Source organism: Rana temporaria, chromosome 2, assembly GCF_905171775.1.
Source record: "Rana temporaria chromosome 2, aRanTem1.1, whole genome shotgun sequence".
Lineage (NCBI taxonomy): Eukaryota > Metazoa > Chordata > Amphibia > Anura > Ranidae > Rana > Rana temporaria.
In genome coordinates, this window is record NC_053490.1 from 485,643,844 (window position 1) to 485,670,745 (window position 26,902).

The 26,902-nt window shown below is 45.1% G+C and overlaps 1 protein-coding gene across 2 annotated transcripts in view; it reads right to left on the minus strand.

The window, feature by feature from the left end:
- The window catches only part of SAMSN1 (SAM domain, SH3 domain and nuclear localization signals 1), a 144,125-nt gene that overhangs the window by 100,341 nt on the left and 16,882 nt on the right, over positions 1 to 26,902 (minus strand). Inside the window, exons 3-4 of one of the 2 annotated variants that reach the window (XM_040338800.1) lie at positions 16,838 to 16,888; positions 3,497 to 3,543 (exon numbers count right to left, since the gene is read on the minus strand). In XM_040338800.1, coding sequence (XP_040194734.1) covers positions 3,497 to 3,543; positions 16,838 to 16,888 — 98 coding nt within the window. The remainder of the gene's footprint in view (positions 1 to 3,496; positions 3,544 to 16,837; positions 16,889 to 26,902) is intronic. The other variant, XM_040338801.1, reaches the window with a different exon arrangement.

The window sequence follows — 26,902 nt, forward strand, 5'->3', positions numbered from 1 at the left end:
AAATTAGATGCACCTGTTTGAGGTCATTAGCTGCATAAAGACACCTGTCCACCCCATACAATCAGTAAGAATCCAACTACTAACATGGCCAAGACCAAAGAGCTGTCCAAAGACACTAGAGACAAAATTGTACACCTCCACAAGGCTGGAAAGGGCTACGGGGAAATTGCCAAGCAGCTTGGTGAAAAAAGGTCCACTGTTGGAGCAATCATTAGAAAATGGAAGAAGCTAAACATGACTGTCAATCTCCCTCGGACTGGGGCTCCATGCAAAATCTTACCTCGTGGGGTCTCAATGATCCTAAGAAAGGTGAGAAATCAGCCCAGGACTACACGGGAGGAGCTGGTCAATGACCTGAAAAGAGCTGGGACCACCGTTTCCAAGGTTACTGTTGGTAATACACTAAGACGTCATGGTTTGAAATCATGCATGGCACGGAAGGTTCCCCTGCTTAAACCAGCACATGTCAAGGCCCGTCTTAAGTTTGCCAATGACCATTTGGATGATCCAGAGGAGTCATGGGAGAAAGTCATGTGGTCAGATGAGACCAAAATAGAACTTTTTGGTCATAATTCCACTAAACGTGTTTGGAGGAAGAAGAATGATGAGTACCATCCCAAGAACACCATCCCTACTGTGAAGCATGGGGGTGGTAGCATCATGCTTTGGGGGTGTTTTTCTGCACATGGGACAGGGCGACTGCACTGTATTAAGGAGAGGATGACCAGGGCCATGTATTGCGAGATTTTGGGCAACAACCTCCTTCCCTCAGTTAGAGCTTTGAAGATGGGTCGAGGCTGGGTCTTCCAACATGACAATGACCCGAAGCACACAGCCAGGATAACCAAGGAGTGGCTCTGTAAGAAGCATATCAAGGTTCTGGCGTGGCCTAGCCAGTCTCCAGACCTAAACCCAATAGAGAATCTTTGGAGGGAGCTCAAACTCCGTGTTTCTCAGCGACAGCCCAGAAACCTGACTGATCTAGAGAAGATCTGTGTGGAGGAGTGGGCCAAAATCCCTCCTCCAGTGTGTGCAAACCTGGTGAAAAACTACAAGAAACGTTTGACCTCTGTAATTGCAAACAAAGGCTACTGTACCAAATATTAACATTGATTTTCTCAGGTGTTCAAATACTTATTTGCAGCTGTATCATACAAATAAATAGTTAAAAAAATCATACATTGTGATTTCTGGATTTTTTTTTTTGGATTATGTCTCTCACAGTGGACATGCACCTACGATAACAATTTCAGACCCCTCCATGATTTCCAAGTGGGAGAACTTGCAAAATAGCAGGGTGTTCAAATACTTATTTTCATCACTGTATATATATATATATATACACACACACACAAACGCATGCTTTTTTATTGTTGAAGTGGGGGCGGGAATCTTGGAACGAGTTCTCACACTTTTTTCCCAGGACTTGACCCCTGCCCACACCCAGGGTCCTCCCACCCCGAGATCTGGGGAGATCCCTCTACGACAGCCTAGCACTCCATCTCCAGCTTCCACCCAAACAATTCCCCCCCCCCCCCCCCCCAGCTGGGATGATCCTGAGTATTTAACCACTAGCCGACCGCGCACCGCCGCTCTACGTCGGCAGGTCGGCTCGGCTGGGCGAGAGCACGTAGTATAACGTCCTCTCTCTCAGCCGCCACTAGGGGCGCGCGCGCCCCCCGCTCGCCCCCGACTCCCGTGCGTGTGCCAGGCGGGCGCGATCGCCGCCGGGCACACGCGATCGCTCGGTACAGAGCGGGGACTGGGAGCTGTGTGTGTAAACACACATCTCTCGGTCCTGTCAGCAGGGGAAATGCTGATCTTCTGTTCATACAATGTATGAACAGAGGATCAGTGTTTCCCCTAGTGAGGCCACCCCCCCCCCCCCACAGTAAGAACACACCCAGGCATACTTAACCCCTTCCCCGCCCCCTAGTGTTAACCCCTTCACTGCCAGTGGCATTTTTATAGTAATCCAATGCATTTTTATAGCACTGATCGCTATAAAAATGCCAATGGTCCCAAAAATGTGTCAAAAGTGTCCGAAGTGTCCGCCATAATGTCGCAATACCGAAAAAAAATCGCTGATCGCCGCCATTACTAGTAAAAAATATATATTAATAAAAATGACATAAAAATACCCCCTATTTTGTAAACGCTATAACTTTTGCGCAAACCAATCAATAAACGCTTATTGCGATTTTTTTTTACGAAAAATATGTAGAAGAATATGTATCGGCCTAAACTGAGGAAAAAAAATGTTTTTTTATATATTTTTGGGGGATATTTATTACAGCAAAAAGTAAAAAATATTCATTTTTTTCAAAATTGTTGCTCTATTTTTGTTTATAGCGCAAAAAATAAAAAACGCAGAGGTGATCAAATACCACCAAAAGAAAGCTCTATTTATGGGAAAAAAAGGACGCCAATTTTGTTTGGGAGCCACGTCGCACGACCGCGCAATTGTCTGTTAAAGCGACGCAGTCCCGAATCGCAAAAAGTACTCTGGTCTTTGGGCAGCAATATGGTCCGGGGGGTAAGTGGTTAAGGAGGCTTGCCCCCTGCCAATCTAGGTTGGGGATTAGTCAGGGCCTCTCAGAATACTCCTGGCAGCTCCACCTCTCCTCGCCTCCTTCCTTTCCAGAAGATTCCAGCACTTTCTGGAAAGAGGTGGAAGGTCTCAATGATGCTGCCTGTGAGTCACCCAGCTCTGCCTGAGTTACTCCCAACCCAGATCAAAACACACACAGGCTTGGCTGCCCGCCATGCCTGCTTAAAGGGTTACTAAACCCTTGTTTTTTTTGTTTTTTAAATAACAAACATATCATACTTACTTCCTCTGTGCAATTGGTTTTGCACAGAGTGGCCCCGAGCCTTCTCTTCCGGGGTCCCTCAACAGCACTGGTGGCTCCTCCTCTTCTCGAGTGCCCAATCGTTGAAGCTCTCTCCTTTAGGACACCAAGTCGGGTGCAGTCCTGAGTCCTGCTGCTGCGTCTATTGACATAGACAGCAGGGCCGGTCCCCGCTCCCGGCGCCCGCGTCATTGGATTTGATTAACAGCAGCAGGAGCCGATGGCTGCGCTGCTATCAATCTATCCAATCAGGACAAGAGACATCGTCCGGAGCTAGTGTGCTCGTTTGAGGGTTTACACACCCTTTAAGATTTCCTAAGCAAAAAAAAACTATCTGTACATATCTAGCAACCTAGGGGGTGCTACACATGAATAATGTTATTTACGTCAAATTTAAGGCATAAACCCCACAGTTCACTTTTTTCATCAGAGCTGCATGAAATTTTTTTTACAATATGAAAGGGACACATAGCATTGTAAAAGAATTTACACCTTTTTTTTTTTACAGTTTAACAATAATACATAACATGTTGGTTGTGGTTTTATGTATATTATCCACCCATGGTCAACAAGTTCTAGTAATATAGTACAGCTGTAGCACAATTTATTAGAAACATAGTTGCAGGGACTGTATTTACACTTACTTTTTTATCTTCTTTTTTGCATCGGTAGTTTCCAAATCAGACAGCTCCTTTTAGATAAAATAATTAATTAATTAGAATAGTACTATATGCAGCATAAATAAACACAAAAAAAAACAAAGAGTCTAATATAGAAGAAATGGCAGTCTGTGACCTCTCTACAGACTTCAATGCAGGTTAACAATTCAGCCTGGTCCAGAACCCACCCCCAGTCAGTGATTGGACAATGAAGCAGCAGCACATTGATGAGGTCATCTCTGTGATTTCTCCTTTGGTAAGCATGTTTCCTGTAAGCAACAGGCCCCGTACACACGTCCGAGGAACTCGACGGGCAAAACTCATCGTTTTGCTCGTCGAGTTCTGTGTGAAGCCGCCGAGGATCTCGGCGAGCCAACTTTCCTCATTGAACAACGAGGAAATAGAGAACATGTTCTCTATTTGGCTCGACGAGGAACTCCTCGGCTTCCTCGGCCGAAAGTGTACACACGGCCGGGTTTCTCTGCAGAATCCAGCTCCGATCGAGTTTCTGGCTGAATTCTGCCGAGAAACTTGGTCGTGTGTACGGGGCCACAGAGTTTTGACATTCTCACTGTGTTGACCCTACCTGTCTCTGTACTGCTGTACAAAATACTTCAGAAGAATGGATAGCATTTAGAGTCAGGTACTTATGCTAGCTGTATATATATATTATATATATATATAAAAAATATGTGATTTTTACGGAATATGTAGCTGGCTTACATGGCTGTATTTTTAAAGATCAACTTTAAACACCAACAAGGTCAGAATTCTCCATAAACCTGAATAGGCTCCTGAGTCCACAGTCAGCTCAGGTTGCTTGTCTGCTCAATAAGCTTATAGAATAAAAATAAACGAATAAAGTGAGCCCGAAGGTGGCATGTGTTCAGGAGAATAGTTCAATTTTCTGTTGTCAGGCAATAACTACACTTTTCAGAAGTAGTGTTTTCAAGCTGTTCTGTAAAATCAAGGCATCTATTAGATTTGTCCTTGAGCTTTCTAATATCATTGTAAAATACAAGACCTTTACAAAGGCGGAAAGCTCTAGGTGAAGTGCAGAGTCAGGTTCATTTACATGTATACAGCGACTTCTTAGCAACCGAGTCTCAAAGCGCTTTGCAGTTTGATGGCTTGTACATGTGCGCAGCCAGCTATGAAATGCAAAACCTCAACCAGGAGGCTAATGCTGCATATTAAATAACAAGAAAAATCTGTATCCCTATCATTGTTACTTGTGGTAGGGGAGATAGGACAGCTGCAGGTTTTGCTCAGTAAGTTCAGAACTGCGTGGGCAATTATTAGTACCTCAATCATACTATTAAAGTTTTCTAGTGATTAATCATTAAGAGTAGCCATACAGATTGAAGAAAAGGCTCCCCATGATGTAAGCTACACTAGAAACTTGCATTAGCAATTTATTTTGCATAATTGCACGATGCTCAAACTGTAAGTGACTAATGGCTATCACATGCTACCAGGGCCGGCCTTAGGTGTTCAGGCGCCCTGTGCGAGCTAATCTTGTGGACCTTTCACACTGAGTCCTGCAAGCAGCATCTTTGGAGCAGCTTTTGGGCGCTGAAAAAAAGACGCTCCAAAAACGCCCCTCTCCATTGAAATGAATAGAAAGCGCTGTAAAAACGGCTTCCCTTTTCACACTGAGGCACTGCAAAAACGTCCTAAAACGTTAGGGTCTTAGTGGTGCTTTACCAGCACATTGGGATTGCAGATGAGGCTTCGCTTGAATAACGCCTCAATAACGCTCGAATAACGCTCAAATAACAGTTAAGCCTTTAATTGCCTTAGAGCAGGGGGTATCCAAACTGTGGCCCTTTTCTTGCTTTTATCTGGCCCTTGGGGCAATATTTCATCTTCTGACATAAAAAATGGGGCACAATTCCTCCTAATGACACCAACAATGGGCCAAAATTCCTCCTAATGACACCAACAATGGGGCACAATTCCTTCTAATGACGCCAATGGGGCACAATTCCTTCTAATGACAGCAACAATGGGGCACAATTCCTCCTAATGACGCCAATGGGGCACAATTCCTTCTAATGACAGCAACAATGGGGCACAATTCCTCCTAATGACGCCAATGGGGCACAATTCCTTCTAATGACAGCAACAATGGGGCACAATTCCTCCTAATGACAGCAACAATGGGGCACAATTCCTCCTAATGACAGCAACAATGGGGCACAATTCCTCCTAATGACAGCAACAATGGGGCACAATTCCTCCTAATGACGCCAATGGGGCACAATTCCTTCTAATGACAGCAACAATGGGGCACAATTCCTCCTAATGACACCAAAAATGGGGCACAATTCCTCCTAATGACACCAAACAATGGGGCACAATGTCCTTCTAATGACACCAACAAAGGGGCACAATTCCTCCTCTTACTGACACCAAAAAACGTGGCACTGTTTACTCCTGATACCGGAACATTTTTGCTATTTCCAGTGGCCACAGTCCGGCCCCCTAAAGTCTGAAGGACAGTAAACTGGCCCTTCGTTTAATAAGTTTGGAGACCCCTGCCCTAGATGATTAACCCCTTGCCAGCCAGTGTCATTAGTACAGTGATCACTGTATTAGTGTCACTGGTTCTCACAAAGTATCAGATTGTCAGTCACAATATCGCAGCCCTGCTATAAGTCGCTGATCTCCGCCATTACTAGAAAAAAAAAATCCATAAATATATCCCATAGTTTGTAGACACTTATTAGGATATTTTGTACCAACAACATTGACCTAAATCAGAGGTCTCCAAACTGCGGCCAGGGGGCCAGATGTGGCCCTTTGCTTGCTTTTATTCCGCCCCTTGGGTACATTTCCTCCTACTGCCACCAATAATGGGGCACAATTCATCCAATGACACCGATAATGGGGCACAATTCATCCAATGACTCCAATGATGTGACACAATTTCTCTCAATGACACCAATGATGGGACACAATTTCTCCTGACAACACCGATTATGGGGCAACCATTACTCCCATTGACACCAATTATGGGGCACAATTTCTCCCATTGACACCAAAGATGGAGCATTGTTTTTTCCCCACTGACATCAGGACATTTTGTACTCCAAATGGCCACAGTCTGGCCCTTGTTTAGAAAGCTTGGAGACCCCTGGCCTAAATTTATGAAAAAACTTTTTTAAAAAAATGGATATGTTATATAGCAGAAAGTAAAAAAAAAAAAAATGTTTTTTCAAATTTGGTCTTTTGTTAAAACAAAAAAACACGGAAAAAAATAAAATAACGCAGAGGTGATCAAATACCACAGAGAAAAAAAATACAAATTTTATTTGTGTACAGCGTTGCATGACCGCGCAGTTGTCAGCTTAAGTTATGCAGTGCACATCGCAAAAAATGGCCTGTCATGGAGGGGGGGGGGGGTAAATCTTCCAGAGGTCACGTGGTTAAGCCGTGAATTTTTTTTCCCAGAGTTTATTTATACTTCAGGCAATAAACCTGGGGTGTAACAAACATGAAGTGATCCTCTGTAGGAGTTTTCCATATGACAGAGGTGCAGACATGGCCGGGGGTACATGGTACCAGTACAGGCCAATTACAGACTGCCTGAAGTATAAATAAACTCTGGGCAAAAAATTGGACCTCTGGAAGATTTACCCCCCTTTCATGATAGGCCATGTTTTGCTATGTGCGCTGCTTAAAGTGGAGGTTCACCTAAAAAAAAAAAAAAAATTTCATTGCATTTAGGCTATTTAGTAGAATGAGAATCGGCGTTTGTTTTTTAAAAATGCTAGCGGGACATACCTTTTTCTATATAGATGATCAACGCGGCAAATAACAAATAAATATATAAGACATAAAAATCAGTAGTACCCTACTGGATATTGCACCCAAAAGCACCAGTGCTGCAAATATAGAAAATTGTGCAAACAAAGCAAGATAATTCCACATGCAGATAAAGTTCATGTAGTAGCAAATATCCAAATAAGATGCCCCTGCTGGGTACTGCAACCAAATGCACCAGTGCTGTAAAACATCTAAATATGCGCGAATATGGTGAATAAATAGATAAACCAAAAATATTTCATAGGATAATAAAGTTCCTCAATAAAGTGTCCTTTTTTGTGTTTCACATCCCACATCAATGTGTCCAAGCAAATAAATACATCAAACAGATCCCAGCGGTGATAGAAATGCATATATGACGATGTGATCACTCCATATGTGTACTAACAGCTCACCTCAGACCTCACATCAAGACCTTTGATTTTTTACAGCACTGGTGCTTTTGGTTGCAATATCCAGTAGGTTAAGGTTGTCTTATTGTATTTATTTGTTATGTGCACATTCACTTGAACTTTAATGATGAATTTGATCTGTATATATTGGAATTTTTTATTTTTATCAGTTTATTCTGCTTTGTTTGCACATTTTTAATTATTTGCAGCACTGGTGTTCTTAGTTGTAATATAACCCAGTAGTGTGCTAATGATCTCTCTTATGGGTGTTCCTTAAAGCGGTAGTTCACCCCCCCCCCCGACACATTTTACCATCGAGACAGGCATTGTAGCGCGAGCTACAGTATGCCTGTCCCGATTTTTTTAACCCCGTACTCACCTTGTAGTCGTCCATCGTAGATTCCGGCTCCCGCGGGGAATGGGCGTGCCTATGGAGAGGGAGGATGATTGACGGCCGGCCCTGGCACGTCACTCTCCCCGAAGACAGCCAGAGTAGGTCTCGGCTCTTCACGGCGCCTGCGCACGCGCCGTTAAGACCAAGCCTATTTCGGCTATTTCCGGAGAAGCGTGACGCGCCAGAGCCGGCCGTCAATCATCCTCCGTCTCCATAGGCACGCCCATTCCCCGGTATCTTCGATGGACGACTACAAGGTGAGTACGGCGGTAAAAAATTCGGGACAGGCATACTGTAGCTCGCGCTACAATGCCTGATTTTAAGGTAAAATAATTTTTTTTTTTTTTTTTCCCGTCGATAGGGTGAACCCCCGCTTTAAGTTATTTCTACATTCATCTGAACCTCTTGTGGCACTGAATTAGGGATTGCCACACAGTCACTACAAGTCCCAGCATGTCCAGGACTCCCCCTTTCCCATGCTGGGTTCCTGTCACTTCCTCACATATGGGATGTTCCCAGTACAGGGGGGAGTCCAGGGAAATCTCAGCCCCCTCGATGTATAGAAGCCCCCCCAGCCATGTCAGTGTCCAGGCTGGACTTTAGAATGCTCCAACTCCCTCCACAGTCCACATACACCCCCCCCCCCCCCTGCATCTGACCTCTTGGTGAACTTGCTTGCAGTAACTTCTCTGGCTCCTAATGATTTCAGCTTAAAAACACGTATCTCCAGCCGGACACCTCCATGACGGGGGGGGGGGGGGGGGTGTCAACAAGAGATGAGGGATGTGAGTAGAGATAAGATCTCACTGACTTGCAGTGAGAGATGTAAGAGGTGGAGGGGGCGGAACCAGCTCACAGAGCAGCAGGGACAGGGAGAACACTCACGCTGCTGCTTGGAGGCAGTCACTCTGGATGCGATGTTCTATGGAGAGCTGATGGCCCGCCCATTCAACTCAGCGGTCCCGTGCGATGGGAGTGGTCTGTCACATTTTTTTTTCACAGTCCCTTCCCTCAAGTGCCCTGGCGAGATGTGACAGCCGCACGGCGCCCGTACTGTCCAAGGCGCCTTGTGCGATCGCACAACCCGCACAACGCAAAGGCCGGCCCTGCATGCTACTAATATAGCAGGCAACAAGATCTGATTCTAATGCCGTGTACACACGACTGTTTTTCGGGATGTAAAAAATGACGTTTTTTTTTTTATGTCAATAAAAACGATCGTGTGTGGGCTCCGAGCATTTTTCACGATGTAAAAAATGGCCATTAAAAATGTAGAACATGCTCTAAATTTTCGAGTCGTTTTTTAACGTCGGAAAAATTGATCGTATGTGGGCTTTAACAACATGAAAAAAACATGCATGCTCAGAAGCAAGTTATGAGATGGGAGCACTTGTTCTGGTAAAACTAGCGGTCGTAATGGAGATAGCACATTATGACGTCACACAATGACATCACCGCGTTCTTGCCTTTCAAGAGAACTGCGGTTCTTTTAAAAAAATGTCAGTATGTACACTCGGGTGGCAAGAGATTCTTGCCAAGAATCTTGTCAGGAAAAACAATGTTTTTTTCCTGACGAGATTCTTGCCCGTGTGTACGAAGCCTTAGGCCTCACACACATGACCGCTTTCCTCGACAGAATCCATCAGAAACTTGGTGGCAGAGCTTTTTTTGCAGAGGAAAACGGTCGTGTGTATGTTTTTCGTCAAGAAACTGTCGTGGATCTCGACGAGAAAAAAAGAGAACAAGTTTTCTTTTTTCTCGTCAGGAGTCTCAATTTCCTTGTCGTGTTTCTCGTCAAGCTGCTTTACGACGAGAAACACGTTTGTGTGTATGCTTAGAAACCCGCGCATGCTCAGAATAAAGTATGAGACGGGAGCGCACCTTCGGTAAAAGTAGCGTTCGTAATGGAGAAAGCACATTCGTCACGCTTTAACAGACTAAAAAAAGCGCAAATCGTCTCTTACCAAACTTTTACTTAACACGCAGTAACATGAGATTAGTAAAAGCAGCCCCAAGGGTGGCGCCAGTGGAATCAAACTTTCCCTTTATAGTGCCATCGTACGTGTTGTACGTCACCGTGTTTGAGAACGATGAGATTTTGTCTTGACAGTGTGTACGAAAAGAAAGCTTGACAAGATTCTCGACAAGCCTAACAAGGAACTCATCGAGGAAAACAATGTTTCTTTTACAACGAGATTCTCGGTCATGTGTACGAGGCCTAAGTCATCTTTTAGTTAAAAAGACACTGTCACTTTGCCAACTCAGGGCAAAGTTAAAGGGCCAGATCCACAAAAGGGATACGCAGGCGTATCTGCTGATACTCCGTCGTATCCCTGTTTCTATCTATGCGGCTGATTCATAGAATCAGTTACGCATAGATATTCCTAAGATCCGGCAGGTGTAATAGTTTTACACTGTCGGATCTTAGGATGCAGTACCGCGGCCGCCGCTGGGGGCATTGCTCGTCGAAATTCCGCGTCGGGTATGCAAATGAGCACTTATGGAGATCCACAAAGGTTTTTCCCTTCGTTAATTCTCCGTAAGTGTTAGTTTGCCCGTCGCAAAATTAGGGCTGCTTTTACAAAGTGTAAACTTAGTACACCATGTAAAAGTATACCCTTCTTTCCCACGTCGCTGTCAAATTTTTAAAAAAAAAAAAATTTTCTCGCCGCATCTCTTTTTTACCCGTCGCAATTCACAAAACTCGGCGCAACGTAACGGAACGCAAAGCACGTCGGGAAAATAGCGTCGGGAGCATGCGCAGTACTTCCGGCTCGGGAGCGCGCCTAATTTAAATGGGACTCGCCCCATTAGATTGGGCCCGCCTTGCGCCGGACAGATTTAAGTTACACAGCTGCAAATTTCTAGGTAAGTGCTTTGTGGATCGGGCACTTAGGTAGAAATTTTGCGGCAGTGTAACTTAAATCGGAACATTTAAGTTAAGCCCGCTGGTTGTGGATCTGGCCCAAAGTTTCTACCGATAGATACCCCCTGTCCCCCCACCTCCAGCAAGATATACTCTCCTTTCCTATCTCCTCACTCTTACACCGCTCTTGTTCTTCTGCCTGTAATGCAGCTCAACCAGGATTCCATGGAACACTCAGGTTCCTAAAGAGGTTGCTAGGGGTTCCTTAAGCTGTAGCTGATTGACCTCCCATTTGATGCAGCTATTCTCAACCAGAATTTTGTAGAACACTATTGGTCCTTCAGGGGTTGCTAGAGGCTCCTTGAGCTGTTGATTGAGCTGTTGATTGAGCTGTTGATTGACCTCCCACTTTATGTAGCCATTCTCAACCAGGATTTTGTAGAAGACTAGGGTTTCTCCAGAAGTTGCCAGGGTTTTTTTGAGCTGTAGCTGATTGACCTCCCACTTGATGCAGCTGTTCTTATCCAGGATTCTGTGGAACACCAGGAATCATCCAGGGGCTGCTATGGGTTCCTTAAACTATAGCTGATTGACCTCCCACTTGATGCAGCGATTCTCAACCAGGATTCTGTGGAACACTAGGGTTCCTACAAAAGTTGCTAGGGATTAAACATGTACGGTTCGTTTCGTTCCGTTGTGATATTCAGACAAATTTTTTGTTATTCGGAGATTCGGATACCTCCGAATACCCGAATTACAAGATAAACAAATTTTACCGAATGCTTCGAATAACGTAAAATAATTTTGGAAATTGTGACTTAAATTCAAATCAAATTTTACATTGCACTCCAGTCTAATTCTAACTACACATAATGCTGAAATCAAAAACTGTGTGTGATATTAGAGTACCATTTTGAAATAATGCTGTTTTTGTTAAGCCAAAAGGTGATTTAAAGAGTTATTGTAATCATTTGATGAGGATTTTTCTTTTGTTTGTTCACTTTGCTGCTTTCAAATCGAAAACAATATAACATTTTCGCTTCGACAGATTCGAAAATTTATCGATTTGAACATTTCGAATTGAAAAAAATCTGTAATTTCAAATACGAATTGAACGAATCAACCGCATTGAACTAAACAAAATAGCTAGATTAACGGATCAAAAGAAAACGAAACACATTTTTTTCATCATGCGCATGTCTACTAGGGATTCCTTGAACAGTAGCTGATTGACCTCCCACTTGATACAGCCATCTCAGCCAGGATTCTGCGGAGCTCTAAGGTTCCTACAGAAGTTATTAGGGGTTCATTAGCTGTAGCTGATTGACCTCCCACTTGATACATCTATTTCTAGCCAGGACTCTGTAGAACACTAGGGGGTTGATTTACTAAAGGCAAATCCACTTTGCACTACAAGTGCACTTGGAAGTGCAGTCGCTGTAGATCCGAGGGGGACATCCAAGGAAGTAAAAAAACAGCATTTTAGCTTGCACATGATTGGATGATAAAATCAGCAGATCTTCCCCTCAGATCTACAGCGACTGCACCTCCAAGTGCACTTTCAGTGAAAAGTGGATTTGCCTTTAGCAAATCAACCCCTAGGTGTCCTACAGGAGTTTCTAGGGGTTCCTTGACCTGTTGACCTCCCACATGATGGTGACTGCATAGTTAATAGGTCAATGCCACTTGACAGAGCAAACTGCATGATACCATTTTTTTTTTAGGTGGCATTCTGACCATCACTGTAAGGGGGGCACTCTTCCTACTAGTCTTGGCATTTGGAAGGTTCCTTGGGACCTACAAATTGTTTCAAGGGTTCCTCTGGGGTAAAAAAAAAAATCCAGGCCCAAGCATTGTCATAGTGGGGGGGCTGTGAGAGTGATATCATCCAGCCGCATAATCTCCAACACCATCTGACACCAGAGTTTACCCTGCAGGAGGAAGGTGGACATGGATAGAATAATATAACTTCCTGGGGCTTTAACCTATCAGGAGTCATGATCACTAAATGGACAATGCAACAGCATAATTTTAAAACTATTCTATACTGTAAAGCAAAAAATATGGAGGCTGCCACTGCTGACCTCTGCTTCTGAAATTGTTGCTTCCTTGCTGTCATGCTTTTACAATGGCTTTGATACATTGACACTGGCCTGGAACAAGTATGCAGAAAGAAGAGGTATTATGATTTATGAAGCCAGAGACAGCCAGACAGCAAGTATACTTAGAAGGTGGTCCACAATCGCAATCTCCATATTCCTCTCAGTATCAACAAAACAGCCAAAAGGAAATATTTCTATTGAGTACATGCATTATGTCTTTTCCTATACTAGTGACACCCTAACTTTCTCCATTCTTGTCCTGATGCACCTGTACCTTGTCATTTTCTTGTCCTGGTGACACCTTCACCTTGTCATTTCTTGTCCTTGTGACAACTGCACTTGCTCATTTCTTGTCCTAGTGACACATGCACCTTCCCATTTCTTGTCCTAAAGACACCTACATCTTATAATAGCTTGTCCTGCTGACACCTGCACCTTCCTATTTCTTTTCCTGTGACACCTGCATCTTGTCATTTCTTCTCCTGAAGACATTTGCACTTTTTCATTTCTTGTCCTGATGGCACCTGAACTTTCTTGTTCTTGTCCTGGTGACACCTGCAGCTTGTCATTTCTTGTTCTAGTGTAGGGTGACCAGACATCCCCGGTTTCAGGGGACAGTCCCCAGATTGAGGACACTGTCCCCGGGCCAAGTCTGTCCCTAGTTTTGTCCCCAGATTGGATTTGAACAGGGGCTGGGGCAATTTCAAAGACAGTCAGTGCAGAATAAAAAAATAAAATCTGAATTACACCCCCCCGTGCCGCCACTCCTACTAGCTTGGGGGGAGGGGATGTATTTTTTTTCCATTATCTGTGCCCCTTTCTGATGATCATGTGCTGGTCGGAGCAGAGGCAATATGTCTTCAGTTTCGGGTGCATGCCCATTCATCTCCGCTCGTGTGTTCTTCTGCATTGGCTCAAGTCTCGACCAGCCGCCTGCCTGCTTATCTCCTTGCCTTCCCTGGCAGAGTGATCTTCCTCCGCTCCCCACCCAGTAGTAGCCCGGGCCCGGAGAGTGAGACTTGACAGGCTGTGTTAAGCGTGCAGCGGTGGCGACGGGCAGAGAGTCGCTGATTACCACCATTATTAGTAAAAAAAATATATGTCCCCGGATTTCATTTAAAAAATCTGGTCACCTTATTCTAGTGACACCTGCACCTACTCATTTTTTGTCCCACTGACAACTGCATCTTGTAATTTCTTGTGCTGGTGAGACCTGCACCAACTCATTTGTTGCCCTGGTGACACCTTCACCTTCTCATGTCTTATCCTGGTTATACCTGTGCCTTGTCATTTCTGAAGACACCTGCATATTCTTATTTCTTGTCCTAGTGGCACCTACATCTTGTAATTCTTTGCCATTTTCTTTTCCTAATGACACCTTAACCTGTTCTTGCCCTGGTGACACCTGCAACTTGTCATTTTGTGTCCTGGTTACACCTGAACCTTTTCATTTACTTTCCTGGCACCTCCTATCACGCAGCTTATCAACCAATCCTTCAGGGAAGGCATAGTGCCCTCCCAGTTGAAGGAGGGTATAATTCGACCCATCTTGAAGAAACCCAACCTGGACCCCAAGGACCCACTCCACCGTCGTCCAATAACAGGCCTAAATGTACTCTCAAAGGTAATTGAAAAAGTAGTGGTACAACAGCTGCAACAGCATCTAGATACCCACAACCTACTTGATCCATTTCAATCGGGATTCCGGCCTGGACACGGGACAGAAACCGCATTGCTCAAAATATGGGACGATGCTCTCGAGGCCGCAGACGAAGGAGAATCTTGTCTTCTGGTTCTGTTGGACCTAAGCGCTGCCTTTGACACAGTAGACCACAAGCTTTTATTGACTTGGCTAGCTGAAGTAGCCAGAGTCGCAGAAGGCGATTTATCTTGGTTCTCCTCTTTTTTGGAAAACCGATCGCAAATAGTGAAGTTAGGACCTTTCACTTCTGAGAAACGCACATTATCGTGCGGAGTCCCTCAAGGATCGCCTCTGTCGCCGGTGTTATTCAACATCTATCTTCGCCCTCTTTTTGAGATTATTAGCAGTCAAAAACTGCTCTACCACTCATATGCAGACGACACGCAACTATATTTCCGCATTTGCAATAAAAAAGGATCACCACCTCAATCTAGAGACATGCCTCTCTTTGATAGAGGACTGGATGACAAAGAGTTATCTTAAACTCAACGGAGCAAAAAACAGAACTTCTCCTGTTTCACGCCAAACGTATGAATCAACCTGCAACAACTTGGACCCCCCCGCCCATTCTGGGCAAAATCATCACCCCTAGCGCCAAAGTCAAAAGTCTTGGGGTCATCTTTGACTCCTACATGACAATGGATGCACAAATAGGGTCAGTAGTCAGCGGATCTCACCATCTGCTGCGCCTACTACGCAGACTTACTCCTTTTATTCCCAAGGAAGACATATCGGTCGTGGTGGGAGCTATTGTAAACTCAAGATTGGACTATGCAAATGCCCTTTACCTCGGACTCCCCAAGTACCAAATCGCTCGTCTACAAGTCGTTCAAAATACGGCCGCTAGACTTGTGACTGGGAAAAAACCTTGGGAATCAATCTCACCTTCACTGAGAACCCTTCACTGGTTACCAGTAAAAGACAGAATCACTTTTAAAGCACTCTGTCTAACGCATAGATGTATCCATGGGAATGCTCCACATTATCTATGCGAAAAAATAAAAGCTCATAATCCCAATCGCGTTCTGCGATCCACCAATCAAAATCTCCTCCAGATACCGAAAGCCAACTACAAGTCCAAAGGAGAAAGAAGATTCGCGGTCCAAGGGCCTAGACTATGGAACGCTTTACCAACCAGCATTCGGTTGGAGGAAAACCACTTGACGTTCAGGAGAAAGATCAAGACTCATCTCTTTTGATACCAAAGGAGACAGGAACAACAAGCGCCCAGAGGCGATTAAGTTCACATGTGTTGCGCTATATAAGTTTTCATTCATTCATTCATTCATTCAAAACTGAACCTTCTCGTTCTTGTCCTGGTGACACCTGCACCTTCTAATTTCTTGTCCTGGTGAGTGGTGACACCAGCATCTTCTCATTTCTTATCCTAGTGACACCTGTACTGCCTCATTTATTGTCCTAATGACAACTGCATCTTGTCATTTCTGGTCCTGGTGACAACTGCATCTTGTCATTTCTTGTCCTGGTGAGACCTGCACCAACTCATTTGTTGCCCTGGTGACACCTTCACCTATTAATGTCTTATCCTGGTGATACCTGTGCCTTCTTATTTCAAAGTTTTGTCTGGAGTTGGACTTTAATGCTTTATTTTATTTTCACAAGGTTTTATGCTTTGTCTGTTTTTACATCATGACTGTAAAATAAAGCAAAAAAGGTAAAGCTTCTAGTATTTTACAGGAATAGAGTATTTTAAGTTCAGATCCTGACCTACTCTTTTTGACATGACCACAAACCTACATTTTTAATTCCTCCACAGGTATACACGTGTGACTTAGAGCTTAGACAAGGCCTCTCTCTTCACTCCTGGCAGCTAAATGGAGTGGCAGAGAGCAAAGGGTAGGTGATTATAAGCATACACAGAGGGCAGCACTGCAGCAGTAAAGTGAAGTTGCGGTTTTCCCCAGAATGGGTGAAGCTAGAGGTTCACTAAAGTGTTCACCATAACTACAGTACAAACAAGCTCTAGTTTCATACTACCGAAAGCAATGCGTGCATTTCTATATAGAGCTGCCACATACCACATCCTGTTGAGTGAGGTTGCAAACAGGACTTGCTGCTAGGTCATTTTCCTAGTGAACAGATAAAACATAAACAATGACCTATTTGGTTTCACCGGTGTTTGATAATGAAAAAAAAAAAAAAAAGAGGTTCAGTATTAGAGAAAGATTCCAATATATTTCTGGCAGAATTTTAATTATTTTCCATATATTTAATTATCACTATTTAAATCATATTTATGTAATTAAGATTATTTTTCCTTAAAGAGACTCTGTGCCCATTGAGGGCAAGGGGATAGTGTCTGTGCAAAGACCACCTACCCAACCACTTTGTACCTACCTCTTTAGCGCTCCCCCACCACACCTTCAAAATAATGGGTGTTAACTGTTGCCAAAGTTCAGATGAAATGATGACATCACCTCCTCTGTCATATGACAGTATTTGGGGTATTTGGCCCAGGCACTGCATTGTGGGTGGACGCCACATGCTCCATCATACCCAAAAGCACCTGGTATGGCAGGCAAGTACTGGAGAGTTGAGTATAAAGTGGCTGGGCTGTTTTACACAGATGACAGTGTCTTTATAAAGATATATTCCAACAACTTTACTTAATTTTAGTGAATCACCCCAAACATGGCTTTCTCCAAAACTGGAACATATTTATTCATTATATACTGAAGCTCTGCTTCATGCTTTGCAGTGCTATACCATGGTTGTGCCTTACTACTCCTACTCACATTGCAAGTCTATGAGTTGTCTCACTCCTTGAAAACAATACTCCTAGTCCCAATATGTGGCTGTTATATTATCTTGAAAATTAGGCAGCTGCATAAGACACTGAAGTAGTTTCTGTCCTGCGTCTAGTGGTGATTTTACAAATCACTACAATTACTACAATAACCAGGGCCGGATTAACATAGGGGCTATTGGAGCTGCAGCTCCAGGCCCCTTCCTCAAGATAGGCCCATTTGCCCAAAAATAAAAAAAATAAAAAAATAAAAACGATCGACTTCGAGCATTGTAGCTCAGGGGCCAAGGGCCACAGAGACCCCACATGTGTATGTAGCTGAAGACCCATCCCACAACTGATCAAAATACGGGGCTTCTATCAGCTTCTATCAGCTCCAGAGCTTAGTAAATGAGGCAAGCAGGGGCGGACTGACTATTAGGGCACTCGGGCACTGCCGTTGCCTTGCCGTTAGGGAGCCCCCTTCAGGGTTGCCAGCCTCAGTAAAACCAGAAACAGCATGTACAAATCTGTGTTTTTTTACATCTGTCCCTGAAATGTCCCTTACCTACATCCTTTTGGTCTAAAAATCCCAAGATTATAGCTGCCCCGCCTCTCCAGTAACTTTTCAGTGTGTATACTGTGTATTCTGTGTGTATGTATACTGTGTGTGTATACTGTGGATGCATACTGTATGTGTGTGTGTATACTGTGTGGCCCCATAATATATTGCCTGTGGGCCCCATAATCTCCTATTGCCCGGGGGCCCCATAATCTCCTATTGCCTGGGGGCCCCATGAGTTGTCAGTCTTCCCCAAGAGGCAAGGCTTCACTTTGCAAAGAAAACCCAATCACGTGCAAGGGAAATTAAAAAAACAGCATTGCTGCTTGCACATGATTGGATGATGGAAGTCAGCAGAGCTAAGCTCTGGAGAAACTGCACTTTGCAAAGTGCACAGTCATTTTGCCTTTTTAGTAAATCAACCCCATTGCCTCCTGGCATGTGTGATGCCGCGTACACACGATCAGTCCATCCGATGAGAACGGACCGTTTTCATCGTTTAACCGATGAAGCTGACTGATGGTCCGTCGCGCCTACACACCATCGGTTAAAAAAACGATCGTGACAGAACGTGGTGACGTAAAACACAACGACGTGCTGAAAAAAACGAAGTTCAATGCTTCCAAGCATGCGTTGACTTGATTCTGAGCATGCGTGGATTTTTAACCGATGGTTGTGCCTACTAACGATCGTTTTTTTCCCATTGGTTAGGAATCCATCAGTTAAATTGAAAGCAAGTTGGCTTTTTTTTAACCATTGTTAAATAACCTATGGGGTGGAGCTGCAGTGGCTCAACGCGATTGGCACTGCGCTGACAAGCCATTCACCTCTGCAGCTAGGGGGTTCGGATCCCGGTCTCGGCTACATGTGAATTGAGTTTGGTGGTCTCAGCCCGGCTCCCGGTGGGTGTGCTATGCGAGGTAAGCCTGCGCTTAGTACACCCACCCCCCTCCCACAAAAAAAACACCACACTTACACACGCACTCAAAATTGGGTTAACATGCACGCACTTTGACCATGCGGTCTCTAAAAAGAGAGGTGAAGGACTAACGGGGGTGGTTGAGCGGGCTAGATCCTCTCACTCCCTTATAGAGAGTCCCTCTGCCCCGTTGGGCTTCAAAGCGGAGCAGGTAGGGCGGGCTGTGTGGGAGGACCCCCTCACACACCCGCCATTGCCACCCGGGGCATGGAGAAAGGTGGCAGATTGCCTCTGGGTGAGGCCTGCCTACTCCCAACTCCTGCAGTCTGGCTCCTCTCTCTCAAAAAAAAAATAACCTATGAGGCGCACACACGATTGGTTTTGACTGATGAAAACGGACCATCGGACCGTTGTCCTCTGTTTAACCTATCGTGTGTATGAGGCCTGACATGCGTATCCCAGGAGACACAATGCATGTGATTCGTCTAGGCGAGTGCCGTATATTAGGGGGCCGGACTGAACCCTTTTCATTAAAAAAGAAGGGTAGACTAAAGAACAAATAAATAAAGCAATACTGGTGTATCGGGGCAGAGAGGTTTGATTTGAGGGTGAAGATCCATGTCACAGGTAATCATTACAATAATAATTATCATTGTAAGGTGTTGTACATTATTACCAGATATTTTTATCTTGCAGTGTGGTATGTGAACACAGAGACTCTTTATTCTGACAAAATTATATAAATATGTCTTAAGCAATAGAAAAGGAACATGATTAACAAAACATGTCAATTATTCCTTAGCAGAATATTTTACATAATATACTGTAGTCACATCTAGCCCTGATGAGTGCTCAGAGTCATTTGCAGTGCAGTGTATCGATTCATTGTGTAATTACAATGAACTGTGAGGACATGGCTTAATAAAGATTTCTTTATTTTACATTTGATTACTCACAGTTCCAGTTTATCTGTAATGTTTCCGCAGCTATACTTTTTTTTACTGCGGCTCATTAAAAGTCTTGCCATAAGAGCAGCACAGCTCAGTAAAAAACAAATTATGCTTGTCAAATGCCTTCATTTAATTACTCAGTAGGTTATTCATTATTTCACAGCATCCCGACTTTGCTTGTTTTTTTCATGACTGTTTGTATTTCTTTATTGGATGTTACAGAGCCGAGCAACAAAAAAAAAAAAGAGGATTCAGGATTTTCATAGGTCAAGAAAACGTTGTGCAGTAGAGGGAAATACTGGATAAACCAAGCCTAGAACTTTCTGTGCATGCAGATAAAAAGATTCCCTTGCAAATAAAAAGTTAGTTTTAAATATTAAAGCGGAGTTCCTCCCATTTAAACGTCAGCAGCTGCAAAAAGTGTAGCTGCTGACTTTTAATAATCAGACACTCACCTGTCCTACGGTCCAGCGATGCTATTGAACTAAGCCCCACTGACATTCTAACTGTGGGCGCCTGGTTGTGGCTTCACAGCCGTGCGCACACTGAGCATGTGTGAGCCGGCCCTGCACTGCGCATGCGCGAGCCACGCTGCCAGGGTTGCCGGCTTTCAGTAAATTTACGAACAGTTTGTAAAATCTGTACTTTTTGCATCTGTCCTTGATTGTCCATTACGGACATGTAGGCTGCATGTCCGTAACTGACATTCATTACCAGATGCAACAATTATGGATTTTACAAACTGTTTGTAAATTTACTGAAAGTTGGCAACCCTGCACGCTGCACGATGTGAATGGTCGGACAATCTTCTGAGACCTGTGACGTGTCCCAGAAGATAGCAGGGAGGAAGGGGGAAGAAGTGAACTTCCTTCCGAGGCCGCAGAGCCCAGGGAGGAAGTGGGAGCTAGGTGCCCATAAAAACTGGGCATCCGCCTCCCCCAAAAAAATGGTTTTGGTATGTCAGGGGGTCACCATCACTTAAAGCAGAAGTGCCATTTTTTGGGTGGAACTCCACTTTAATAATCACTTTGAATATTACTTGTGCAACAACTGAAATTACAAATCAGACTGAAATTTCACCTGTGAGTGTCTCTCTTGGTGTTGGGTGAAGTGACATACAGAGTTGAGACACCAAAAGGCAGTGCTTCCCCCTGGTGGTTCATGTCCTACTTAGCTTGGGTTGGGACACAGAGTGCTAGGTGTTTAATAGGAGAGTATACAAAGTCTAGTGACATCAACCTGCACTTAAAGTGGTTATAAAGTCATATTATTTTTAACTTAACAGTGCTGTAAAGTCTTATGTTTTTGGACCTTAAAGCAATCTATGCATTGAGGTGAAAAACCTTCTGTGCTGCAGCTGCTCCCAGAGCCTCCCTTTTACTTACCTGAACCCGATGGTTCCAGCGGCATGCACGAGCCCAGTGGCTCCAGCCGCTGTCTCGGGTCCTCATTGGATAGCAGCAGGAGTCATTGGCTCCGGCTCCTGTTAATCAAATTCAGTGACATAGGAGTTGGGGGGGGGGGGGAGAGTCCTGCTATCTGTGTCAATGAATGCAGCAGCAAGACTCGTGAGTGCGCCCGCACGGGTGCCCCAGGGAAATCGGCTCTCCGTTTGGGCACCCAATGATGAGGAGGAGCCAGGAGCTCCACGGGGGCTCCCCAGAAAAGGAGTATCGGGGGAGCTCTGTGCAAAACCCTTACACAAGGCAGGTAAGTATAACATGTTTGTTATTTAAAAAAAATTAACATTTACGGTCACTTTAATGCATTCCCTACATTAAGGTAAAAGATGTCTCAGTATACAGCATCACCCCCTCGTCCCCCTAAATACTTCTCGAGTCCACACTCGATCCAGCGCTGTGCCTGTCTGTAACGTCTCTTTCCCTGAATTCATAGGTCAATCAAAACTTGTAAGCAGAGAGTGGGGGAGGTAGGCGTGCTGTGTGTGTCTATGGATTCACACAGCCCAGCTCGGCCTGCTTGTCTACCCCCATAGCAAGCAGCTTGCTATGGAAGCAGATACAGAAGAGGGGGAGCCAAGATTGCTGGTGCCAACTATACATAATTATTGCACAGAGGAGGCAAGTATAAGGCTGGGTTCACACTACGGTTTTCCCGTCCGTCAGCCGCATACGATTTCAGTATTGAAAACGTACGGGCCCGGACGGGAAAACGTAGAGATAGACAATGCATTGCAAATCGTATGCACTCGGATGCATCCGGGTGCGTACGATTTGCTGGCAAAACGTTTTTTAAACGTACGCAAAACCGTGTTCAACCACGGTTTTGCGGTCGTTTTTAAAACAGTATGGCAACCGCATACGTTTTCCTTTAACATTAATGTTAATGGAAAACGCACATATGTGCGGTGCCATACGTTCCCGTCCGTTTCAGCCGCATACGTTTTTTCATATAAATCGTATGCGGCTGACGGACGGGAAAACCGTAGTGTGAACCCAGCCTAACATGTTTGTTATTTTGGTAAATAAAATAAATAATCCTTTACAACCTCTTTAAAGTGAATCTGGCAGCATGTTTTAATCAATTTGCATGCCTAAGCAAGCTGGCCATATAAGGAAGAAACGTATATGGACAGCCGCACTCCAATTAGTCTAAAAAAGACGTGCCCTTTATTGGGTAAAAAAGAAAATGCACTACAAAAAACAGCATACAGTGGAAAATAAACAGCTGACGCATTTCACATTGAACCTCAATGCTTAGTTTTGTAGTGCATTTTCTTTTTTACCCAATAAAGGGCACGTCTTTTTTAGACTAATTGGAGTGCGGCTGTCCATATACGTTTATTCCTTGCATGCCTTGTGCATTGCCAGCACCCGTTGGTTCCTGAGTGGACATTGATTGCCTTAGGTGTGCTCACCTGGAGCGGCAGTTTTCTCAAGCTGGCCATATACTTTTAGGTTATAGTAACAGAGGTTGGCACATTGGCACTGTGTCTCCCCATGCACACCAATGGCCATGGGATCAGCATAGTTTACTGGTGTGAATTAGCCCTTAATGGCTTACCCCCAGTGGCATATACTGGCCTACCTTTAATTGCTTTGATGTTCCTTTCAGCCACTGGGAGTAAAAGTAAAGTCCTGTTCCAACTACAAATTGCTAGAGTAGAAGCTTACCTAGGGCTATGGACTCCTTGTGTGACAACTCTTATTGGCCTAGCACTGTCACATGCTCCTCTATACAAGGACTTATTTTATTTATGTGCAAAAAATACTAATCGGGTTCATTTACGCTTAGTGTGCTCTCTGAAGGGCGAACCAAACACATCTGAGCATTTGGCAAGTGGTGAGGAGGCGATGTATGTTATTATAAAATAGTACTTATGTCTTCCCATTAAAATGTATTCCCATTCCTTCCCATTCTAAACAAATGTGCTTTAGTTCTATCAGTACAAATTATACTGTAAGTGTATCTGCAATTTTCTCTTTTCTCTTAGTCACCCAGGGCTGGATTAAGAGCATTATGGGCCTAATGCTGAAGATTTTGATGGGCCTTAAGGTATGTGCATTGGCATGGGCACTGAGGTGAAAGGGTGCAGTGGCACAGGCCCAATGCTTTGGAAGTCCCAGGCTTCCATAAGAGCCCTGCATCGGCATGCGTGGTGCGCCCTGAGGTGAGATTAAAGGGCACAGCTGTGCAGACCTAACACAACACTAAAGAAGCTGAATACCTGGCTTCCAGTAGGACTGCCTGCAGTGCCTGTTATTAATCTCACCACCCAGCCCAGGTTGCGCATGTGGAATGCAGGACCGGTCAGGCCAGGGTAGATCTCTCGCTGCAGCCCATTGCTTTCCGTGCGTGGTCTGTTCTTTTTGGGCGGCTGGGCCCATGGCTTTTCTTCTCAGAGAATAGGTGAAAGTAATACACAGAGTGCTGGGTCCAGGGGAACGTAATACACATAGTGCTGGGTCCAGGAGAACGTAATACACATAGTGCTGGGTTCAGGAGAGCGTAATATACAGAGCACTTGGAACAGGAGAGCATAATACACAGAGCGCTGGGTTCAGGAGAGCATAATACACAGAGCTCTCTGTTCAGGACAGCATAATACACAGAGTGCTGGGTTCAGGAGAGCGTAATACACAGAGCGCTGAAATCAGGAGAGCGTAAAACACAGAGTGCTGGGTTCAGGACAGCATAATACACAGAGTGCTGGGTTCAGGACAGCATAATACACAGAGCGCTGGGTTCAGGAGAGCGTAATACACAGAGCACTGGGTACAGGAGAGCATAATACACAGAGTGCTGGGTTCAGGGGAGCGTAATACATAGAGTACTGGGTTCAGGAGAGCAGGGGTGCCCAACCAGTGGCCTGTGGAGCCCTCTGATGTGGCCCGCAACCTCCTGCTCTGGGATGGAATAGAATCCTGTTATTAAAGGTCAGTTTATTACTAAAATCACAGGCCCGGATTCAGATACAATTGTGTATCTTTAGGCGGGCATAGCGTATCTCCTATACGCTACGCCGCCGTAACTTTGAGAGGCGAGTATGGTATTCAGAAAGATTTTGCGCCCGAAGTTACGGCGGCATAGCGTATAAGGGCCGGCGTAAGCCCGCCTAATTCAAATATGGAAGATGTGGGCGTGTTTTTCATGTAAATTAAGTGTGACCCCACGTAAATGAAGTTTTTAACGAACGGCGCATGCGCCGTCCGTGAACGTATGCCAGTGCGCATGCTCCTAATTACGCCGCAAATAGTCAATGCTTTCGACGTGAACGTAACTTACGCAAAGCCCTATTCGCGAACGACTTACGTAAACGACGCAAAATTTGACGCTGGCCCAACGTCCATACGTAACATTGGCTACGCCTCATATAGCAGGGGTAACTTTACGCCGGAAAAAGCCTTACGTAAACGACGTAAAAAAATGCGCCGGGCGGACGTACGTTTCTGAATCGGCGTATCTACCTAATTTACATATTATACGCGTAAATCTCCGGAAGCGCAACCTAGCGGCCAGAGTAAATATGCAACTAAGATGCGACGGCGTAAGAGACTTATGTCAGTCATATCTTAGCCAAATTTCGGCGTATCTTACTTTCTGAATACAGAATGAAGATACGCCGGCACATCCTAGAATTTACGCGGCGCATCAATAGATATGCCGACGTAAACTCTTTCTGAATCCGGGCCACAGTGTATATATGGGCATATCTGTTCTGCAGTGGTTACTGGGCTGCTTTCAAACTAATCCGCAGATTCAGAGCAGCGCACCTGCGGGTTACCTGCACTGAGCCATAGACTGTTATTACCTGCAAGTTTGGTGAGCTTTCTAATAGTGCACCAAACCTGCAGAATATAATAGAAGTCTATTGCAAAGTGCAGAAAAGCCAAAAGTTACACCACGGTGCAGGTAAACCGCAGCACATCAGTGTGAACGCAGCCATGGGCCCCTTTCACACGGTCAGTCTGACCCATTTGGACCCTCCAATCACCTCCCAAGGAGTGGCAGATGTAAACCGACTTGTGTCCTACCTCCAATCCGATCCGGCTGTGTCCATGTCCGCTCTGCATATGCAGAGCGGACATGGACCTGCCATCTGCCCCCTCCACTGATTGTGGCCTGGGACCAGTTACAAAGTCGGTTAGGTGGCCCTCGCGCTTCAAAAGGTTGGGCACCCCTGTGCTAGGGTCTCCACATCATCCGCTCTGGCTAACCATTGCGGCAGAAGGCTAACTTCCTCCCCTCCCAAACTGTGTAGCTGCCATTGGGGAGGCTGCTTTGTTTTCCATTCCCTCATCTGGCTGCTGGGATGACATTTCTCTGTCACTGTCTCCCAGGTGCATGGATCCTGGCTGGGGAGTGAAGACAATTTCCTCCATTCTGTCTGACTGTTGGGAAGGGAGGACGACAACCTCCTCTCCCTTCTCCCCCTGGATCCTGATGATGCTGCTGGGAAGTGACCATATCCTTCTTACCCTGGGCCTTCGGAAGTGCCACAAGTGTGGGGCAAAGGTCTTGTAGCCCCTGTCTGGTTGCTGCTTCAGTTAGGTTTGCGTCATTATTCTGGGGTGCCATCTGCTGTTGGAATGCCCCTTCTCTGGTACTGTCTACCAGGTTCACAAATCCTTGTTGGGGAAGAAGAAACACCACCTCCTCACCTCAGGCCTCTGAAACTGCAATGGGTGTGGAGCAGGGGTCTGCAGTACTCTGTTCTGCGGCCAGCACTTCAGCTTTGTGGATGGCCATCTCCGGATTTTCCACTGCCGATTCTCTGGCATGCTACTGAATGTGTTCTATCAGTTTCATGTATGCCCTTTCCAGATGCTGTTCCTTCCTTAACAAATAGTCCAGATCAGGTTTAAGCTCTGAGGCCCCTACAAGACTGAGCATAGCCTCTATGTATTCTTTCAGGTCCTCAAGGGTAGGCTCCCCTTCATTGCCAAACACAAAACGATCTGTAAGGCTCTCCCACAGCAATCCAAGCCTGCCAAAGTCATATCCTTCCCGAGAGAGCATTCTGTTTCCTCCCCTAAATATTCCTGCTCTGCATGCCATTGCAGAGCCGGATAACGATTGTCCAGCTCTATCTCCTGCTGCCCAACTCAGTGACCCATTGCTCCTGGGGCTGCTCTCCCAGGAATGCCATCCTCAACGCTTGTTGGTCAGTGGTCACTGATCCGTTGCTCTGGGGTTGAAAAGCACTTGCCCTTTTGCATACCTGCGACCCGGAGGGCTCCAATCCAGAGTCCTACCCGAATCTGCTGCCTGAGCTCCAGGTATTCATCCACATACACAGTCCTGGAGTATGCTGGAAGGACAATCGGCAGCAGCCCTGGGAACTCTAATGCCAGATCCATATCTCCCCTGGGGTGACTGAAGTCTGCAATCCAGATCTTGGATCTCGGTGAAGGTTTGGATGTCCCAGACTTCAAGAAGCATCCCACTGCTTGCCACCAATGTAAC